The following is a 19765-nucleotide window of genomic DNA, read 5'->3' as shown; positions in this document are numbered from 1 at the left end:
CGCCCGGGTTTGCATCTTCTCTCCGGCTTCCTGACATGCAGGATGGGGATAGGTTAATTGATGACTCTAAATTTCCCGTGGATATCCTGGTTATGTAATCTAAAAAGGCTTCAGTAGCTTGATATCAAATGAAATCAGTAACTTGGTATATATTTAAAAAAAAAAAAGCTGGACGCTTTTTGAAATATTTGTTTACTTGTAGTCCTTTTTCGCGTAACAAATGTATAGGTTTAATGTAGATTTTATGTTATTTCAAGGATAATATTTTATCTTTCTTTTACTAAAAAGCTCAAAAGAAATTCAAATGTCAAAATAAGCAGAGAGAACCCAGTATTTAAATGAAAAGGCAATGCTATATGCAGTAGTTATTTTCTCTTCCAAATGACGGCAGTAAAAGCTTCGGTCTGATTCTGAAACTAAAGTGCCACATAATAACCATGCAGAGAACAGACAACTACATCTACAAGTCAGCACGTTTCACAAATAAATGAAAATAAAAGTAATTATAATTACACTGTATACAAAACATATTTACAAAACAAGAAGCACTGCCAGATGAGCAGAATAATACCAGTTATCGGTCTATCTTGTAAATATGGAAGCCTTCCTTACACCATATTGTGTACCTCCTGTGTTGCTGTAGCCGTTGACCCTACTTCCACTATGCAAGAAAATAATTAGTTAAATCTCAGTTCTCTGTTGACATACAATTATAAAGCTCCTATTTTGATTAATCTGTATGTATAACTGGGTGTCAAAGATACTATTTATAAGGATAGCTGCCTGGCCATATCGGCTGAAAGTAATGTAATCTGCAGTATCTGCCACCTTTTAACAAAAATACTGATGATATTGATCAGTCCTTTGCTTATTCTTAAATTGAGGTTCAATTCTACAGATGTGCATACATACAATGATTTGGTTTTCACATCATCTCATATAAACTTATGTAAACTGTTATGCTTGGTGTCTGACAAGGCCACCACCATTCAAATTCATTGCATGCAACTGCAGCTAATCCTCTGGACTCTAGGGGGCAGGTTAGCATTGCATGTTCCAATGAATTACTACTTTCAACATCATTGGATTCTGTGTGGCTCAACAGAAGATTGCACCAGGGCCTAGAAACAATATTCACAATAATGCAGAAACATTCACTTCGTAAATCATACCAGGAAGGCATGACGGAGGGTTCTTACTGTTCACATTTTGTTATGTAGTGCACAATGTTTAAAATTACAACAACAAAAACTGAGAAGAAGTAAATGGACAACAGGTGATGAGTGGAATTAACTGTGACCCATCTGTTGAACTATTTGGTAGTGGTAAAAAAAAAATGTATTCTCTTTTAATGCAGATATACAAACATATGACAAACATAAATTAAAATTATGGATGCTAAAATGAGGAAAGCAAGTAAGTACTTTGATTCAAGTAAAGGCATCATACACACAAATCTAAGTCAAACATTAAAAACAGTATCTTTCAACCAACCCCATAGTCTAGTAAGCCACAGACTTACACCCAGGTCTGACAAGTATTGTATTTCAGGTGTGAGCATTTTCCCACAGATTGTCCTGAATTTTGGGTCAATATTTGCCCTCATGTTGTACCCCAGGATGGAGGACTCTCCAAGTGGCTGCCATGGCAGGAAATGTCTGTCCTGAATCTTCTGGGCTTCGACTGCACCTCCATCCTTGATACAGATATCCTTCATCTCCGAATTTCTTCTCCTCAGCTCGTCTACCTCCTTTCTCATTCTCTCTCTCCCGTACGCCTCCACTCTGGCCCAGAAGGTGGCATTAAAGTGCTGATAGAGTCTCCAGTCGGCCCCGTTCCACTGTAAAGCCTTGGCTCTCAACTCGGGGGTCAGACGGGATACCGATGAGCTCCTGCGAGCGTTGAGTTTGAAATGCAGGATGTCCTCCATGGTCCAACACAGCGTGTCCTTCAGCAGGATGAGGGACTCCTCGAAGTATTCTGTGATGAGAACCAGATCAAAGCGTTTTGATAAGTTATGAATATGCCTCATTGTACGAGGATCATCGGCCTCAAGGTTGTTGTCAAAACCAAAGTCAAAGAAGAGCAGATTTTTAAGGTAGAATGAGTTGAAAGAGTCTGGACTGTAGAAGGTTTGTGGCTGGTTTAGAAACTCTGCCAGTTGGTTATCCCCAGTGATCCTCCACGTGAGAGGAACTGCTCTGTGATAATAATGAAAGGAGGACTCAAACAGATCCGCCGGGTCGCGTAGGATGGTGATGTACACGGCGTCTGGAGGCAGGAGCTTGGCTACTTCCTGATGGTCGAAGCGCATGTGGTTACAAACGATGTTGAAGCAGTCTCCAGGCCGGTAGTCCTTCACCTGGGAGCACAGGAAAGGCGACGGGTAGAAGAAGTCATTGCGGCCATCGGGGAAGGCGAATTTAAGCCCGTGCTTTTCTCCGAACCTGAAGAGGATGTTGAGTATGGTACTACTAGCGGTTTTATGGGTCTTCATGAACATGACGTTGACAGTGGGGGAACACGCGTCCGACTTTGGGCTTTGAGAAGACGTGCTCACGTTTTTCTTCAATGGTCCCGTCATGCTGAGAGGACACGTGTCTTGTTGGGAGACCCTATGAATAAAATGCAAGGATGAGAAAACATCAACTGACTTCACTCAATAAAATAATGCTTTCCTTTTAAATACCTGTTTACTTGGGACGGGTTCATCAAGCAGTACACCCAGAGCATCACGTTGGTCAGTAAAAGCCCGGGAATCAGCCTTCGTATCACAAATGTGCACTTTTTTCCCTGGGGGTCAGGCATCATTAACATCCAATGGTGGACCTGGAAAATGGAATTAGAGAGAATGCATCTATAGGAAAACTTTACAGGACTTTAAAGTTTTGATACACACCTTGTTGGATTTTGCTGTGTAATTGTGAGCAGCTCATAAACATGTGTAACGCCCTGTAACAATCCTTACATGCAGGTGAACTAATTACACCCTTACCTTACTTACAGCAGAGACTTGAATGTGTATTTACAGAAAGCCCAGACCTGACCCATTTAAATCGAATGTAACCTGGTGTTAACTTCTGTGAAAAAGTGTCTTTATCATTATAAATTGTAGGAAAACGAAATGGCACAAAGAGGAGAGATATTACAGATAAGCAAGAAAACTGCTGCATCGTTCTTTCTATGGAATAACAGAGCCCCCATGTTTACACTTTAAACATGTTTATGGTACTCGGTTCCCTTCACACCACGCAGCAGAAAGAGACACACAAAAAACAAAGATTAGGGGAACAGAAGCTTTGTGTGTTTATGTAGTCTGTTCCTTTGCATACCAGCTGTGACTTCTTATTTTTAACACTGATAGTCACATACGCAGTCCATTTGTCAAATGTGATGAGAATACCTATCGTGTGTTTACATGACAGTAGTTGTAGTACACGAGGAAATAAATCAAACTTGATTAAAGCCTACAAATGTGTATTAACTTCAAATAACAATTCTCCAGACCCATAATCCTAAAACATATCCAAAACATATTTGTCAAATGACCTCAAAGAAGGATACGTGTGGATGATGTATGTGTGGAAGAAATACAAATAAAAAGCTTGATTTACCTGCAGATGACAGCATTAGCAGTTGTCAGGGTGAGACTTTTCTACAATGGTGAAAGAACAGCCTCCAGTCTATTGTTCCACATGCTGTACACTCCCTGATGTAGTCTCATTGGCTGTGAGGACTGAAAGAAGTCAGGTGTCAATTCTCCTCCCACTGAATTGGTTTGGAGAATAGGCTACAAATAAACAGATAGAAAGTATCTTCTGAATGTACACTTGACCATGTGACCATGTTTAGTAAGTATGTAGGCTAAATAAAACTATTTCTCTTAAGTATGAACATTGCAACTATAGGTGTAACCAAGGTACAGTAATACCCAAAAAATGTGCAATTATATATAAGTGTATGTCTATTAGCCATGGTGACATTCCCCACAACACTGTGGTGTTACAGCAACATTTGACCAACTCCAGCAGCAGATCAGAGAATGATGATGTGCACTGATGAATATCTTTTTTTTTTTTTTTCATTATTGTTGTTTATGAGAACTTGTTGACCCACTCGTAGTAACTCGTTGGTCCAGTCACGAGAACACTTGTCTACCCATGAGATATTTTTTTTGTTTTTGTAACAATGCTTTTGACTTTGGCTGGAGGTGAATCATCTCTGATTCAGTTGGTCACATGACACAGGGCACTTGTGCCAATCATCATGCTATTGGCATCACGATACGTCAGTGAGGACAACCAGATCTGTCACTATACGAGATAACATCAGGGTTTTATCTATCCGACCCGGCTGTAGTGATGGCTGCCTACGATAGCAGAAGCTGCATTTTGAAGGACTTCAAGATTTAGTCTTAAAATCATTCATATGTGTTTTCAAAAATCCTCCCCAATGACTCAATATATTTGCAGCTCAGGGTTGTTTAAGTAAATGTGCACTTCCAACATCCAAAACACGATCCTGGTTTAATGCTTGCTGTATTTTATTGTGTTAAATGATTACATATATTTTACAAATGTACAAGATATGGTATAGCTATACATACATATATATATGGTGCTGAGGAAACCAAACACAAAAGAAAGGAAAAACATCAGCAAAACATTCAAATAAAACCAAACACCCACGTTAACACAACGCCTAATTCATTCCAGCTTTTCTAAAATCAACATTCCATGTTCAAACATTGAGCTTAAATCACACAAACTCTACGTTCCACTAACAAAGGCAGCACGTATTTTGTTTGCATTAACATTTGCTTTAGGACTTTTAAAAAGAACATTTTACAGTATTCATTTCCAGTCCATTTCAACACATTTTCCATGACTTTCATTCAATCAACCACAATCTTTCAGAAGACAAGGCAACACAACTTACACCAGATTCAATGGCTCTTCAAAAACCAATTAACCTCATAGGCAGCTCTCTTCTTATGCAGTTTACGCATCCGTGCAGGTGTTCGTGGAGTACTAACAGCAGTTTTCTGCATAGTTTCTGTTGTTCTGGTTTGACATCTATTGCTGTTGTTTGACAAACAGACAATGCTCTTGACTTCTGACCATCTGGCACATGTCAAATAGGACACAAGGCACTAATAATCCCCTGAAATGGATCAGACTGAGTCTCTCTACAGCTTCATTCCACTCAGAAGACTGAAAAAGGAGTTTGCACAGGTAGTTGGCTCATTTCCTCATTTTTAAAGCACATGAACTATGACAGTTCACAATCAGAAGCAGAGTCTTTCAGTTTTGAGTGATCAAAAAGAGGAACATATGATTTGTGATGCAACATTTGCTGCCATTTTTATATAGTAAAAATCCCTACGCTGTACAATGATAATCAAATTATTTGTATAAGTAGATTTATACAGTGACACCAGCAATAAATATTCTAAAATAATGTACAATCCTCTCGGACCTAAAGAGTGTCTTTTACAGTTAAAAAAGCACAAGACAAGTATGCCCCCTTTGGTAACCATTAGTTCGCTATATTCTTCTCTTAGACTCTCCTGAATAAATCCATGCTTTATGTAATGGAGGATCAATGTTCAGAGGCCACGTTTTGAGTTCAATAAACTAATTCTGATTTAAAGACCAATATCAATCATCACTTGTCAATGGGGCAGCACAAACATCTCGACAGTGTGTCATTATGGACTTCTATTTTAAATATAATGCTATAAGCAAAATGAATCTCCAAACCATATGACACACACGTCATTAGAACTGCAAAATGTTCCTTCACACTGTGCAGCTTAGCCGACGAAGGATAGTAATCCCCCTCTACACTTAGGAGAAACAACTGTGGAATGATAACAGAGATGCTGCAGGTGATATTCAGTCCTCAGTAGACAGGTTTGTAGAACATCTGTCCACCTAGCACCCTGCGTTTCAGCTCCGTCCACAAGAGGCTACGCTCTCTCTGGGATCCCTTCATGAAGCCACGGTTCTCTTGAGCACGGCGAGACAGATAAGGAATGACCTCATTGACGGGTCCATATGGAACGTACTTGTAGACCGGGAAACCTGCTTGACCTGTTTTCAACAAGGAGACACGTTTACCATCAATGTCCACATCATTAAGTGCTGCTTAAGGGGGGGGGGGCTGATATCTAAAAATGGGTTTTTGATATTACATATCAAGTGATAGGACAAGGTCAAACCAGTCCTTATGTTTAACTAGTGGATAAAGGTCAGGGCTGCTGCAGCATTAACATCACTATTCATGGGCTTTAACAAACCACTCTACTTGAACAACTGATCACCAGATCACTGCACGATCGTTGAAATTGCAACACATCTTTAGAAACGAAAGCTCAGTGCCCTTCACATTGGCACGTCTGTTGTTAGTCTTCCGTATATCGCATGACAGGGTCAAAAACTGTTTTTGTAAATGTGTGCACCCTAACCCCTATCTGAGTAGTGACGTGTTTCTGTTCAAACTGAAAGTCTCTGCTGAGCCAGACTGACGTAATATTGTGTAACAGTTCGGACATTGAGAACCTGGAGTTATTTGTTCCCAAAATATCTATCAACCATTTTAAGTTCAGTAGCCGGCTGAGTGTTGACTAGCTGACGTGTGTAGGGGCTACACTCGGGTGGAACATGTACATGACCATGTGACTGTGTGACGTAAGCCTCTGTGATTCCATAACTGTTTACTTTAAGTATTTGAGTTCAACATACCGAGTGGGAAGCTGATCTGGTCACACATCCCCAGCAGCTGTCCAAAGTAAACCTTATTCTCCGCGGGTGAGAGGCCCATCTCATTCATCCTGAAAAAAAAAAAAGCGTTAAAGAGCGGTTACATAAGAGTGTATTCGATTACTGATTTGCCAATCTCATTCTGTAAATCCTAATTGCTTTGGAAGGTTGACAAATGACACAATTTCACTCAGCACAACAACCTAGGCATTAGTTGAAACCATTAGGGACTAATCCTTTATGAACAAGGGCTTTACGGCTTTTGAGTTTGCTCAAACAGAACGTACTGTTCGAGGGTAAATTTCACTGTCTCCTCGTTGTGCGTCGCAACCATGATATTTGCTTTCCTCCTGTGGTCGATCTCCTCCAGCACATACTCCAAACACCTGGACAAACATCAAAGCAGATGGTGAAAATCCAGGCATCTTCTAGCTGAGCCACAAATGGCCTTGATAAAAAATCTTACTTGTGATACATCCTGTTAGTGGCCTCATAGTCCGGGTTTATCGGGTCTTCGTAGCCAATCTCTTTGGCCCTGTCTCTCTCTTGGTACATGTAGGCTCCACGAACCAGTTTGGCACCAAAGTACCAGCCCTCCCGTCGTGACAGCTCAATATCCACAGTGACGTTATCATAGGCTTCCTGAAAGTATCACAAACAAGATTAAAATGGTAAATGTGTCAAACAAATTTTCCCGAATAATGACATTGCGAGAGCCCCCTGTGATAACTTCATATTACAGCTTTACTGATACTGTGGTTACTGTACAGGGGGATGCTATTGTAAACAAACAAAATAACTGTTTAGGCTTTTTTAACCATATTGTATATTTAGTAGCAACAACAAAAAATAATGTGACTAAGAATGTTGTTTTGGTTTCACAGTTGAGACAAGCAATCGGGATTTCCAGAATAATGAAGAGTGAAAGTGGTCGTGTTGAGCTGTAATGAGGGTCTTGGTCTCACCTTGAGGTAACACTGGTACGTGTTGAAAATGGTTGGTTTTTCTCTGTTGAATCTCCTCTGCATTTCCAGGGTTAGTCTGCTGATAGCTGGTTGAAAGTACGTCTGCTCTGCGTCCACCATCAGCCTCACCCCATTCTCCACGGCGTGCTGCATGGTGCAGACAGACGAAGGGTATTAACTCGTCATTAATGTGCGACACAAACAGGGGTTCTTCACTTCAGCAAACTATACAGTTCAGATTTATTTGATTTGCTTGAACCAGGTTTGATTGCAATCGCTTTCATTTTGATTTCTATGTTGTTGTATTGTAATTGTTTACTAGATGCACATTCATTTGTTGTGGCATCTTTACCTTGGCCAGAACATCCACTCTCTGTAGCATCCTCTTCATCTGCCTCTCCTCCTCGGCTGTAAACGTGTTCAACAATGGTTCCAATTGGCCTGTCTGCACAACAAAACAAAAAAAAACATCCCTTATTATATTTCTTATAATATTCAAAATTCATTCCAAAATCACCACAACAAACAAGTACACAAAAAAAACACACAAAACCAATACAGGAGACAAACAAACAAAACAAACAAGCAAACAAACACAGGAAGAAAAACCAAAAACAAGAACGACAACAAACACTAGCCAGACATCTACAAAAATGCCAGATTGTTAATATATTCAGCCTCGGGGCCTCAGACACAGTCAGACTCCACGGATGGTGTACCAGTACCCGGATTGCTATGAAGCCTCTCAAAAAAAACATCAACTACTTTGGCATAAGCCATCTTCATGACCAGGAAAAAGCCACATATGCTATCAGTATGTGACAGACAGGGCAGGGTGGTGGGTGTGGGGGTGAGAGCAGCTAGAATGCCTCAGCCATTTTCTCCAGTGTCCTTTTTCTCACTGGATACAGTCACATGTGCAATATTACTGGACTTATCCAAACTCTGAAGAAATGTGCAAAGTACACATGTTCCAAATGAGATTATTTTTCAGGTCAACAGAACAAATGTTTACTTGAAGATATGCTATTGCCACTAGTGAGTACTTATCTTGTGGGGAGAAGTTCCATTTCTTGTGCAAACAAGACTTGGATCGACAACTTGTTCCCACATGTTCTAATGTGGGGGAAAAAGTCACTGTTTTCTTGCTTAAAATCTATTTACTAATTAATTTATCACTATTATATTTGTTTATAAGAACATTATCTGTATAGTTACATTTATCCATAAAATGTAGGGGTCTGAAATGGGAAGTTCAGGAAGTATGTTGCACTTTTCCTCCATAACCAAAACAGAAGTTTCTGTTATTGAATGCTGCATCACGCCTGGGAGCAAAAGGGCACCCTTTAGAAGATGATATTAAGTCCTTCTGTCTCCATTACACAAGACAGTGTACAGATTAGAGGAAATCCCCACACTGATTTAAACTGAGGACCACTTGCATGGGCCACCAACTGTGCATTTATTTCCCTTTCCCGTTTCAGAGTCTGGGCACACGACCAAATATTTCCGGGACTCACCTCAAGGTTTGGCACCATAAGTAGATTGGACATTTTTGTTGTATCGTTTATTAAACTGTTCCAGTCCAGTAGGTCTATCGTTCTAGCAATCAGATGTGAGAAAATATATGTTAAAATATGTTAACACAATACAGAATTAATACAAGTAATAATGTGAAGTATATGTTGTCATTGTAATAATGTGTGACCATCTTACCCCGACAAACCCAGCTTCTCTCCAGTTAGCAAGTTCTCTATGTCACCCACGGCTCCAACACCCATCTTAGTCAAACTTTCCTACAAAGAAATATTTAGAAGATTAAAAAACATATTGCAGCTTATCAGTGTTTTCACAAAAGATCTTACAAACAACCAAAAATGAGGACACCAGTAAAGGATGAACCTGTAGTAGACTGACACACCTTGAGCTGTTCCATCTCCAGCTTTTGTTCCAAAACCATCATTTCAGATTTCCCCTGTTGTGCTGCGAGGACGTTAAAGAACCGTCTCCATTTGACCAGGACTTCTGAAAACTGGAGCTGTTCAAACACAGAACAGCTGATGATGATCAAATTCCAATACTGCATTTGAATCATACTGTGATGAGGTTAGGTGGACAGTATTTTACATTACATTACCCTGTAATAAATGTTAAGATCTAGAAGCCCTGTTGTTGCCCATCAATAACATTCACACCTTGTATATAAATGATGATATAAAAATAAATAAATTATCTTTCAGTTAATATTAAAATAAAAACTTACAAGGAACTGTGGACGTCCAAGAGCAGTCATTTTGATGGCAGAAAATCCATCTACTGAGGCTCCCCCTGAAATTAATGAGACATATTATGCTACTCCATGTTGTATAACTCTCCACCCATTTTAACAGGTGTAATTCAACACTATCATTTATAGTGCAAATAAAACATTTTCTGATAGCCAATATGATAATAATCTCATAATTGCTTCCTCAGAAGCCAATTCACATGCAACTACTTACCAGAGGCTCTAATGCAGTTTATGAATGTCTCCATTTGGTTGTCACATTTGGACTCATCGGCATAGAAGTACGTCCGAGCACTAGTAACGCCTCCGCGTCTGTCCCCAAACTGACGATGGGCCTTGTACTTCTTCTCACGATGATCAGCATCTGGAGTTAGAAGAAGGAAATGTTACTCAGAAAATACTCAGCAAGTACTACTACCACTAATATTGCTGGTGATACTAAGAATATGTATTTAGGAATGTTTCTTGCTGATAAACCAACCTTGGTTATCACATCAGATTTGAATATAAGACCAGAGAAAGCAGTGGATGGTGAATGATATACTTGAGTTTCAATCATCAACCACGTCACATGCAGCAAGTGTCTTCTCACTTTACCCACTGGACTGGACCTTTCAGATGCCACTAAATCCTAAATATAACCCGTACACTCCAGGGTAAACCACATGACTAGACATACAAACAGCAACACTTGGTTAGTGTTGCTTCCAGCCCATGCTGAAGTAACTGAGTATCAAATGAAACCTGTATTTCTGCCGGCTAACTGTAGAGCAGTTCTTTAAAGCATGCCGTGTCTGATTGCGCAACACATTCTGAAATTGAACAGCACACTACATTACATTCAATAAATCAGTTATTTTCAAGATATATACAAACCTGGATGTTCTTTCTCTGCTACAGAAACACATGCACTGAAAAAGAAGAAAGGATTGGCATCAGAATAGAATGGCAAACGTTGCATCTGACTCAGACTGTTCACTTTCCTGCACAACAAAAAAGAAAAAAAAAGAGATTATTTCATCTACGTTTTCTGTTTTTTAACTTCTCATGTCATTCACGTTGTTCCAAATCAGTTACTCAGTGGGACAGTGTGTCAGTGAGTATTTTTGAAGAAGGAAAAAGACAGAAAAACATCTCTTTGTAGAGGAAAGAGATATCATTTGTTGTGACCTTTTAAATGCAGTTATGATGATGATCCTCTCTTAAAGACGTGTTGTGACACGAGTGTTAGCTTCTTTGTAGGGAGTAACCATTTTTTTTCTTTCAAAGGAGAGTCTCGATATTTGTTGATGTTTTTTGGGCCTATTGAGGACATCCTGGGTTGATGCCAGAACATTGCATAACACCGGACTCCTTGTGTGTGCCTCACAAAGGAATCCGGCACATTACTCTAAAAGGCTGGCAGGCGTTTCAGTATGCTACAACCCCCCAGCTCGACCAATCACAGGAGAGGGAGCTTTCCTAGCCAACCAATAAAGGACAGGCATTATCTGGTTTTGATTACAGTCTTGTTTATGTTGAGGAAACACATGTGACTCATATTAATTTGATAAGAAACATAATGGAGGTTAGAACTGAAGTGATAAGATAAGAATTGAGTCACATCAAACAATAGTTTTATTATTCATGTTTTAGACACTTTGTTCCGTATGTTAATAAAGGGGTCAAATTATTATTTTGAGAGAGACAGAGAGAGATACGTATGGCGTATTTATTTGATGATTGTGGAGTTAAAGAGAAGAGGAAGGACTAGAAATGTGAACACTTCTTCCTACTACTTTTCATGTAATATCTATTTGTTGTTTATGGGAATTGAGTTTGCTATAAATGCACTGTTAATTGTATTTGTTGTTTTTTTATCATGACTTTACATTTATTACTTGAGTTAAACTATTTATGGCACTGGCCTGTGCAGTGTTTCATCCAGTTTCCTGGAGTTTGCTTTTTAGGCGTACCTAGTCTTGAGAGCATGTGATACAGGCTACATAAATAGACTTGGCTCAACAAGTTTTGCATGTTACATAAGTCTCTTACACCAGTGCAAATGTGTCCAAATATAGATATTGGAAACCGATTAAATGTGCTTGGTTTAAAGCGTCAGTAAAACATTTCACTCTATGTGAACAGGTAATCCTAACAAGAAAGTAGCCTACATTTGTCGCCTTCACTAAACTCCTGCTATCAGGCATAAACATGACTTACTCCATTTCCTTCTTCTCTGCCTCTTCTTGAGTCAAGTCCTCTTCAACGCTGTAGTCCAGAACTGCCCCCACACCGAAGGCCTGATTCTTCTGAATTAAAGGCTTGATGGAGTTGTGGTCTTCTCCTGCCACAAACTGACCATAGAAGGTCATTTTCATCATCTTCTCAAACATCCACTTACCGAACACCTTCTTTGTCAGATCCATCAACTGAAAGATAACAATAAGTTGTATTTCAGTTAACCACAGTTCAGTTAATTAGAATTTAGTTATTAGAATATAGCACCAAGTAGTATTCACTTAATTATTACGCGGTTATACACTTACAAGTTGCCTCCACAAACATTGAAAAGTACTTTTTGTTGTTGTTAACTGGAACTTTTGAACAAAATGAACTCACCTCTTTGTTCTTTTCAACGAGGACGTCAATTGTGCAAAGCTTGAAGACCAGCAGACTTCGGAGCAGCTCAATGTTATCCTTGCTTTTGTAGGCTTCTTCCGTGTTCTCAAAGTCAACGTGGATTTTATCCAACGCGTTTGGGACATTTTTGGTCTCGCTGATGAGCTCCACCGGCGACGCCTCCACCACGGTGTAGCCATCTATCTGCTGATCTTTCTCCTCTTGGCTCTTGGTGGATGCCACCGTTGACCGACATCTTCCAGGCGATACGCGTATTTTCCCGACGTTGCCCGGGTTTAACCTAACAAGACCTGCTACAAACTTTGTGTACGACATGTTTTTTCCCCTCCCGTTCTCAACGCAACGACGAGCAGCGGCCACACTTCGCCGTAGCGTCTATTTATATGGAGCTGCCAGGGGGAGCGCGCGCTCGCCAGTTGAAGTCGTCTCGCGGGGCGGTACCTCACATGTTACATCGCTTACATCACTGGCTTGAACGCAGTCATCGCACGTTGCTTAGCGTCGCGTGTGCGCGTATGACTGCTAGTGCGCGTTCTCGCGCGAGTCGAAAACACCCTTGCAAAGTAAACCACAGTGAGATTACAGTTTCATATGCGACGTTATGGCTCATTTACCCACATCCTCTGTCACATTAGCTCTCTTCACAAATTGTTAGCTGTTTGTTTCAAATAGTGGTGTCGGTTGCATCAATCTGACTGTCTGACAGTAAGCAAATCTTTAATAATCACATTTTTATTTATACATATTGCATTACATTACATATCACTTTAGCAATGTAATGATTACAACACTATATTACTGTACGTTTTTAGTATTAAACACAATTTTGAATTGTGTGTTTCCCAGTGAGCAGATTCCTCATGAAGCAATGTCTTGAACAAGTATTATGTAATTGGTTGTATAACAACCCACCCAGAGACCTAATCTCTGAAATGTCCAGAGAGAACTAAGAACAGCATGAAGTAGCCGACACAAGGTCAAAGTGAAGGACTTGGGGGTTCTGGGACAAAAAAACTGTGAGAATGTGCAGGAGACAATTAGAATAGAGCACGGAGCATCTTGTGTTTTCAGTGGTAGAAGAAGCATTTGTGATTGATTGAATGGAATCATGACTGGCAGGTCACTGTCATCCAGATACACTACAGAGGCCATTTTTTAATGAAATAGAGACTTAGACATAGACTTTCTCTTTTTCATCTTTATTGATCCCTTTGGGATGACTCCCGCAAGGAAATTGGGTTTCCAGCAGCTTACAAAACGTATATATATTATAATAAATATAGAAGGTAAATAATATACATTAAACAATAAACTCTTAACTCAATATATATAAAGTAGAGATAAGAATACAAGTAAAATAAAAAAATAAGTTAAGTGTAGAGAACTGTATAGCAGATAAATATAAAAAAATAGAGATAAAATATATAGGACCTTATATGGCATTGTGTTTTTTGTACATAGGATAAATGACATTAGCGGCAATTAGCAGTTAAATTAAATTAAATTATTGCACTTAAGTGGTGGATTAAGTTATTGCACAAGAAAAGAAGAAGAGTGTCCAGGTATGTATGAGTAGATTATTAATTATTAATTGCACAGTGAGCGGCTACCACTCCTTCCCTTCTGTCCTCTTAACCCTATTTCCTCCTCCCCCCAGTGAGGAGTTGGAGAGTATGATGACATGAGGGACAAAGGAGTTCTTGAGTCTGTTGGTCCTACACTTGGGAAGGAGCAGCCTTCCCCTGAACAGGCTCTGGGGGGTGGCATTGTCAATAATGTCCAGCAGTTTGTCCAAAATGAGTTGCTGTGGCCTCTGAGATGTGTGATTGATATTTACAATGTATAACTGTGTTTGGATATAGCGAAGAACCTACTTTTTTTATGGCATCATTAGGAGTAACATGTTCCTTTTATTTCCGGCGAGAGGCAGCAATGCGCTAACCCTCACTACTGTCTGCCGGAAATTGAAGTAGAAGAAGTCACACAGCCGCTTGCTAATCCGTTGCTTATGCTGCTAGCTAGCTAGCTAACAGGGAAGCAGGCGCATAGCGTGCCAAGTCTGTTAGCATTACATCTAGGAAAGAAGGCACTCTTACTTGTGTTCAAAGGTAATCTCCCCTTTTGATAATTAACGTGTTGGGTACTGGATGCATTTGATGTGTACTGCTAAAATAGATGTTTCTTCGAGTGTGAGAAATATTGGTGCATTTTGGCTGAAACAGACTAGTTAGCCCGACTAGCCGACCTTACATTATCAACAAAGAGACTGATGTTGTGTCGTAATTAATGGACTACATAACACGTCTTAAACCTACACTTTTATCACACAAATGTCAAGCTGAACCATTCAATTAAAATATGTTCTATTGCATGGTTGCATACTAAGGATCTACGTTGTAAAAACCTCTAAGGAGCAGCTTATCGTGTTTAACCGGCGCTAGCTAAACCTAGCTAGGCTCCTGCTGGCTAGTTTAGCCGTGGCCTCAACACAGTTTGCGACTACGGCAAAGGTTAATTCTTGGCAACCACGGTCTTTTGCTGCCTTTCATTGTAATGCAGTAAACCAGCCCTGTGTGTGTGTTTGTCCTCATGTGTTTGTTAATGTGTAAGGACATAGTTTGGTGTTGTGTTGCATTGTATTGTACATTTTTTGAAGGTGTACGCGAATTACACATAAAATGATCCATGGTCCATAATTTGTTTATTTATATAAACATCTACCTGCATTGAAGGGATGTATATCAAGTAAAGTAAATACACACGGGTGACAAATTGAAGATAATACCTGAATAAATTAGTTGAGTACCACAACAAAAGCAGATGCTTCCCTATGGCTTAATGTATCAAAACGAGATGAATCATTTGCAAGGGCTTTTGCAATCACCAGAGCTCAACCCAATTGTCAACGTATGGGAAATGTTAGGGCCATCAAAAATATGTTGGATTTTCCTTCAATTCATCAACCATCTGTACCTATTCTTGTCTACACACACACACGCACACACACACGCACACACCTACTGAAGGGCGCACATTGTATTCAAGCAGGTGTAAGCGAGGTGCATACTTTTAGGCAGTATAAAACGAACTGTTCATTAAGCTTGTAGGAGTTTCATTAACCTGTGTTTTTAAAGTTTTCAGGCTTGGATTCGTGTGTTTTGCCACTTGTCTTGAGCTCATCATTTATGAATGGCTGCATCCTCCTTTAGCGTTTAATTGTCTAAATTAAGGAATTCAACGGAGAAGGACTACGTTTCGGATTGGAACTAGGATTAGGATATGGACCTCTTCAACAGCTATTTGTGAAAACAAAAAGTGATCTTAAAGTCTGCAGGTACCCCCATTCTGTGTCAGCAGTGCCACTCACTCAACTACCATGTCGGACGGACGAATCTATGTGGGGAATCTTCCTGTGGATGTCCAGGAAAGAGACATTGAGGATCTCTTCTACAAATATGGCAAAATCCGTGACATTGAATTGAAGAACAACAGAGGCACTATCCCTTTTGCCTTCGTCCGATTTGAAGACCCACGGTGAGTTTTAGGGATGGTTTTGGCAAGTCGAATCACATATCCCCTGTTGGATACCTTAAGTTTATAGGGTATAATATCATCTCCAGTGACTGGCAACAGGGAATAAATGGAGACGGCAATTCCAAGTTTATGTCCGCTAGTCAAACAAGCGTACTTTGGTAAGGAGTTCTTTGCCCTCTTCTCTTAGGGATGCGGATGATGCTGTCTATGGAAGGAATGGATATGGATATGGAGACTCCAAGCTCCGTGTGGAGTATCCTCGATCTTCTGGGGCTAAATTTGGTCCCATGGGAGGTGGAGGAGGGGGAGGAGGAGGAGGTGGTGGTGATGGTGGTGGAGGAGGAGGAGGAGGAGGAGGCGGCGGAGGAGGAGGTGGAGGAGGACCTAGGGGAAGATTTGGACCTCCAACTCGAAGATCTGAATTCCGGGTCATAGTGACTGGTAGGTGGACGTCAGTGCATATTTTGATCTCTTTCGCGCCACCTGGAGGTCAAAGGAATTGGTAGAACTGTGGACGTAAGAGTCGTAGGCAGATGTTTCTCTCATTCATGGCGGACTGGAGATCAAGGGACTAGTAGAAGACATCACGAGTCATATGCAGATATGCTTCTGGTTCCCTATCTCATGGCAGACTGGAGGACAAGGGACTAGTAGAAGACATCACGAGTCATAGGCAGATATGGGTCTAGTTCTCTCTCATGGCGGACTGGAGGAAAAGGGACTTGTAGAAGACATGTAGACTGTAGATATGATTTTCTCTCATGGCGGACTGAAGGATAAGGGACTAGTGGAAGCCATCATGAGTTGTAGGCAGATATGTTTCTCTCACGGCCGACTGGGGGACAAGGAACTTGTAGAAGTCATCATGAGTCGTAGGCATATATGTTTCACTCTCTCATGGCGGACTGGAGGACAAGGGACTAGTGGAAGACATCATGAGTCGTAGGGAGATATGTTTCTCTCTCATGGCGGACTGGAGGACAATGGACTAGCAGAAAACATGAGTCATAGGCAGATATGTCTTGCTCTCTCATGGCGGACTGGAGGACAAGGAACTAGTAGAAGACATCTTGAGTCATAGGCAGATATGGTTCTGGTTCTCTCTCATGCCAGACTGGAGGACAAAGGACTAATAGAAGACATCATGAGTCATAGGCAGATGTTTCTCTCATGGCGGACTGGAGGACAAGGGACTAGTGGAAGCCATCATGAGTTGTAGGCAGATATGTTTCTCTCATGGCGGACTGGAGGACAATGGACTAGCAGAAAACATGAGTCATAGGCAGATATGTCTTGCTCTCTCATGGCGGACTGGAGGACAAGGGACTAGTACAAGACATCATGAGCCATAGGCATTTATGTTTCTCTCTCTCTCTCATGGCGGACTGGAGGACAAGGGACTAGTAGAGGATGTCATGAGTCACAGGCAGATATTTTTCGCTCTCGTGGTGGACTGGAGGACAAGGGACTAGAAGACATCATGATTCGTAGGCAGATATGTTTCTCTCTCATGGCGGACTGGAGGACAAGGGACTAGAAGACATCATGATTCATAGGCAGATATGTTTCTCTCTCTCTCATGGCGGACTGGAGGACAAGGGACTAGTAGAGGATGTCATGAGTCACAGGCAGATATTTTTCGCTCTCTCGTGGCGGACTGGAGGACAAGGGACTAGAAGACCTCATGATTCGTAGTCAGATATGTTATTCTCTCAGGCCGGACTGAAGGACAAGGGAATAGTAGAAAACATCATGAGTCATAGGCAGATATGTCTCTCTCTCATGGCGGACTGGAGGACAAGGGACTGGTAGAGGATGTCATGATTTGTAGGCAGATATGTCTCTGTCCCATTGCGGATCCGAGGTCAAGGGGACTAATTGGATCAGGTCAAGTCACCTCCTTGAGTCATGAAAAAGGAAACGGTAAACTGATACTGGTCATGTTTGCAGCATAAACCCAAACACTGACTGTCGTGACTGGTAGGTGTCATTTTGTCATTGTCTATCATTAATTAGGCTAATTTGTAAGCAACATTTATCTTGTGATTATAGAAGTATGTTTATATATTTGCCTGACTTGACCAATCATACTAAAGCAAGATTGATGGATGCCCAACACTATGGGATGGTATGAAGCTATTGGTATTCATCAAAACATCCACCCAGTAATTGCTGTTTAGTCAACCTGTTAATAAAGGTGTTGTTTAACCTCAAAAGGTTGACACTTTGAAAGAAGAACCTGTCCCTGCGATGATTTGAAATTGGCAGGTAATTCAAAGCAAGGAAGTGCATTTAGTGTTTTCCCCATTCCAGGGTTGCCGCCAACTGGGAGCTGGCAGGATCTGAAGGATCACATGCGCGAGGCAGGAGACGTTTGTTTTGCAGATGTGCAGCGTGATGGAGAAGGCGTGGTGGAATTCCTCCGTAGAGAGGATATGGAGTATGCATTGCGCAGACTGGATCGGACCGAGTTCCGCTCACATCAAGTGAGTTCCCATGATGCTGAGATTTAATTGTCCCATTGCCATCAGATGGGGAAAACGACAAATACATGTATTTTTTTCTTTTTTGTAGGGTGAGACTGCGTACATTCGCGTCTATGAGGAGAGGGGCACTCCCAACTATAATCGGTCGCGTTCCCGCTCCAGATCCAGAGGTCGCTATTCCCCCCCCTTCCAAAACAGAGGATCTCCCCCTCCACGCTACCAATCGCCTCCACGCCATGCTATGTCGCGCCATAGTCCACCCCCCAGAAGGCACCCTCCACAGCACCATAGCCCACCGCCGCGTCATTACCGATAGAAAGGCCTGCCATTTCTGGAGAAATTGGGGGAAATGTTTTTTAATAAATTTTTTTTAACCACAAGCCCCCTCGTGAGATAATCACTATTCGTCATTGTTCGTCGTCATCGTTATTTCTTCCTACATGCATTCCATGGTCGTCATCACCTCAACACCCTCTTCCTCCCCACAGCCTTAAATATGATTTCCCTTGTTCTCTAAACACCCATATGTGTTACCTGGAATCGGGATTGTTTATTTTTTTAATTTTCTTAGTGAGGTAATTGTATTTGATTTCCATATAACATATTCAAGGTTTCTTTTATAAAGAAATCCGGGGTTGTGATATCAAACCTTGATGGAAATGTTAGTTTATTGGCCAAAACAGATTACACAATCCTGCAGCTGTCAGGCTAAATGTCAAACAGCTTCTTAAATTTTGACAAGATTTTCCTTATTGTGTGTTGCATTTTTTGCCAATCGAAGAGCCTGTGATGCTAATCAATATCATAGTCCTATTCATACATGTACAATTAGTGAGCCTTTTAGAGTAGTGACATGTTGACTGTGAGCCTCACCTGTCAGATTATTTTGTTTGAATGTGAATCTCTGACCGAGGTGGCCTGTAGGTCTGTATTTGTATGCATCTCTTTGTTTACCAATAAAATGCAAACTTTTACCGTTTCATGTATTGTCCTCATGGTTTTAATAGATTATTGTTTGATTTATTGAGGTGAACTAAAGTGAAATCTCAAAGGTTGAAGCAGATGTTGAACTTCTGGTTGAACAAATGTCCTCAATGTTGGTACATC

At 40.8% G+C, this 19765-nt stretch overlaps 3 protein-coding genes across 3 annotated transcripts; 1 reads left to right on the top strand and 2 right to left on the bottom strand.

Annotated features, from left to right (window-relative positions):
- Positions 1 to 278: 278 nt before the first annotated feature.
- gal3st1b (galactose-3-O-sulfotransferase 1b) lies at positions 279 to 3677 on the bottom strand. The gene is made up of 3 exons (XM_084035380.1): positions 3615 to 3677; positions 2690 to 2829; positions 279 to 2615 (listed from the first exon to the last, which is right to left on the bottom strand). Exons 2-3 carry the CDS (start codon positions 2815 to 2817, stop codon positions 1463 to 1465), a joined length of 1281 nt encoding a protein of 426 aa, XP_083891506.1. The 5' UTR covers positions 2818 to 2829; positions 3615 to 3677; the 3' UTR covers positions 279 to 1462.
- An 844-nt stretch (positions 3678 to 4521) lies between these two features.
- Positions 4522 to 13002, bottom strand: prodha (proline dehydrogenase (oxidase) 1a). Its single transcript, XM_084034897.1, has 14 exons — positions 12618 to 13002; positions 12219 to 12427; positions 10893 to 10927; positions 10231 to 10380; positions 9993 to 10057; positions 9651 to 9767; positions 9446 to 9525; positions 9250 to 9331; positions 8082 to 8174; positions 7730 to 7876; positions 7231 to 7406; positions 7052 to 7150; positions 6747 to 6835; positions 4522 to 6095 (listed from the first exon to the last, which is right to left on the bottom strand). The coding sequence occupies exons 1-14, from the start codon at positions 12951 to 12953 to the stop codon at positions 5905 to 5907; spliced, it is 1869 nt and encodes a 622-aa protein (XP_083891023.1). The 5' UTR covers positions 12954 to 13002; the 3' UTR covers positions 4522 to 5904.
- Positions 13003 to 14662: 1660 nt separating this feature from the next.
- Positions 14663 to 19631, top strand: srsf9 (serine and arginine rich splicing factor 9). Its single transcript, XM_084034904.1, has 4 exons — positions 14663 to 16172; positions 16360 to 16613; positions 18486 to 18658; positions 18747 to 19631. The coding sequence occupies exons 1-4, from the start codon at positions 16015 to 16017 to the stop codon at positions 18972 to 18974; spliced, it is 813 nt and encodes a 270-aa protein (XP_083891030.1). The 5' UTR covers positions 14663 to 16014; the 3' UTR covers positions 18975 to 19631.
- The last annotated feature ends 134 nt before the right edge of the window (positions 19632 to 19765 follow it).

Source organism: Eutrigla gurnardus, assembly GCF_963514095.1.
Source record: "Eutrigla gurnardus genome assembly, chromosome: 19".
In the NCBI taxonomy this organism is placed as follows: Eukaryota; Metazoa; Chordata; class Actinopteri; order Perciformes; family Triglidae; genus Eutrigla; species Eutrigla gurnardus.
The sequence above is the reverse complement of the archived record's forward strand: the minus strand, read 5'-3'. Positions and strand labels throughout refer to the sequence as shown.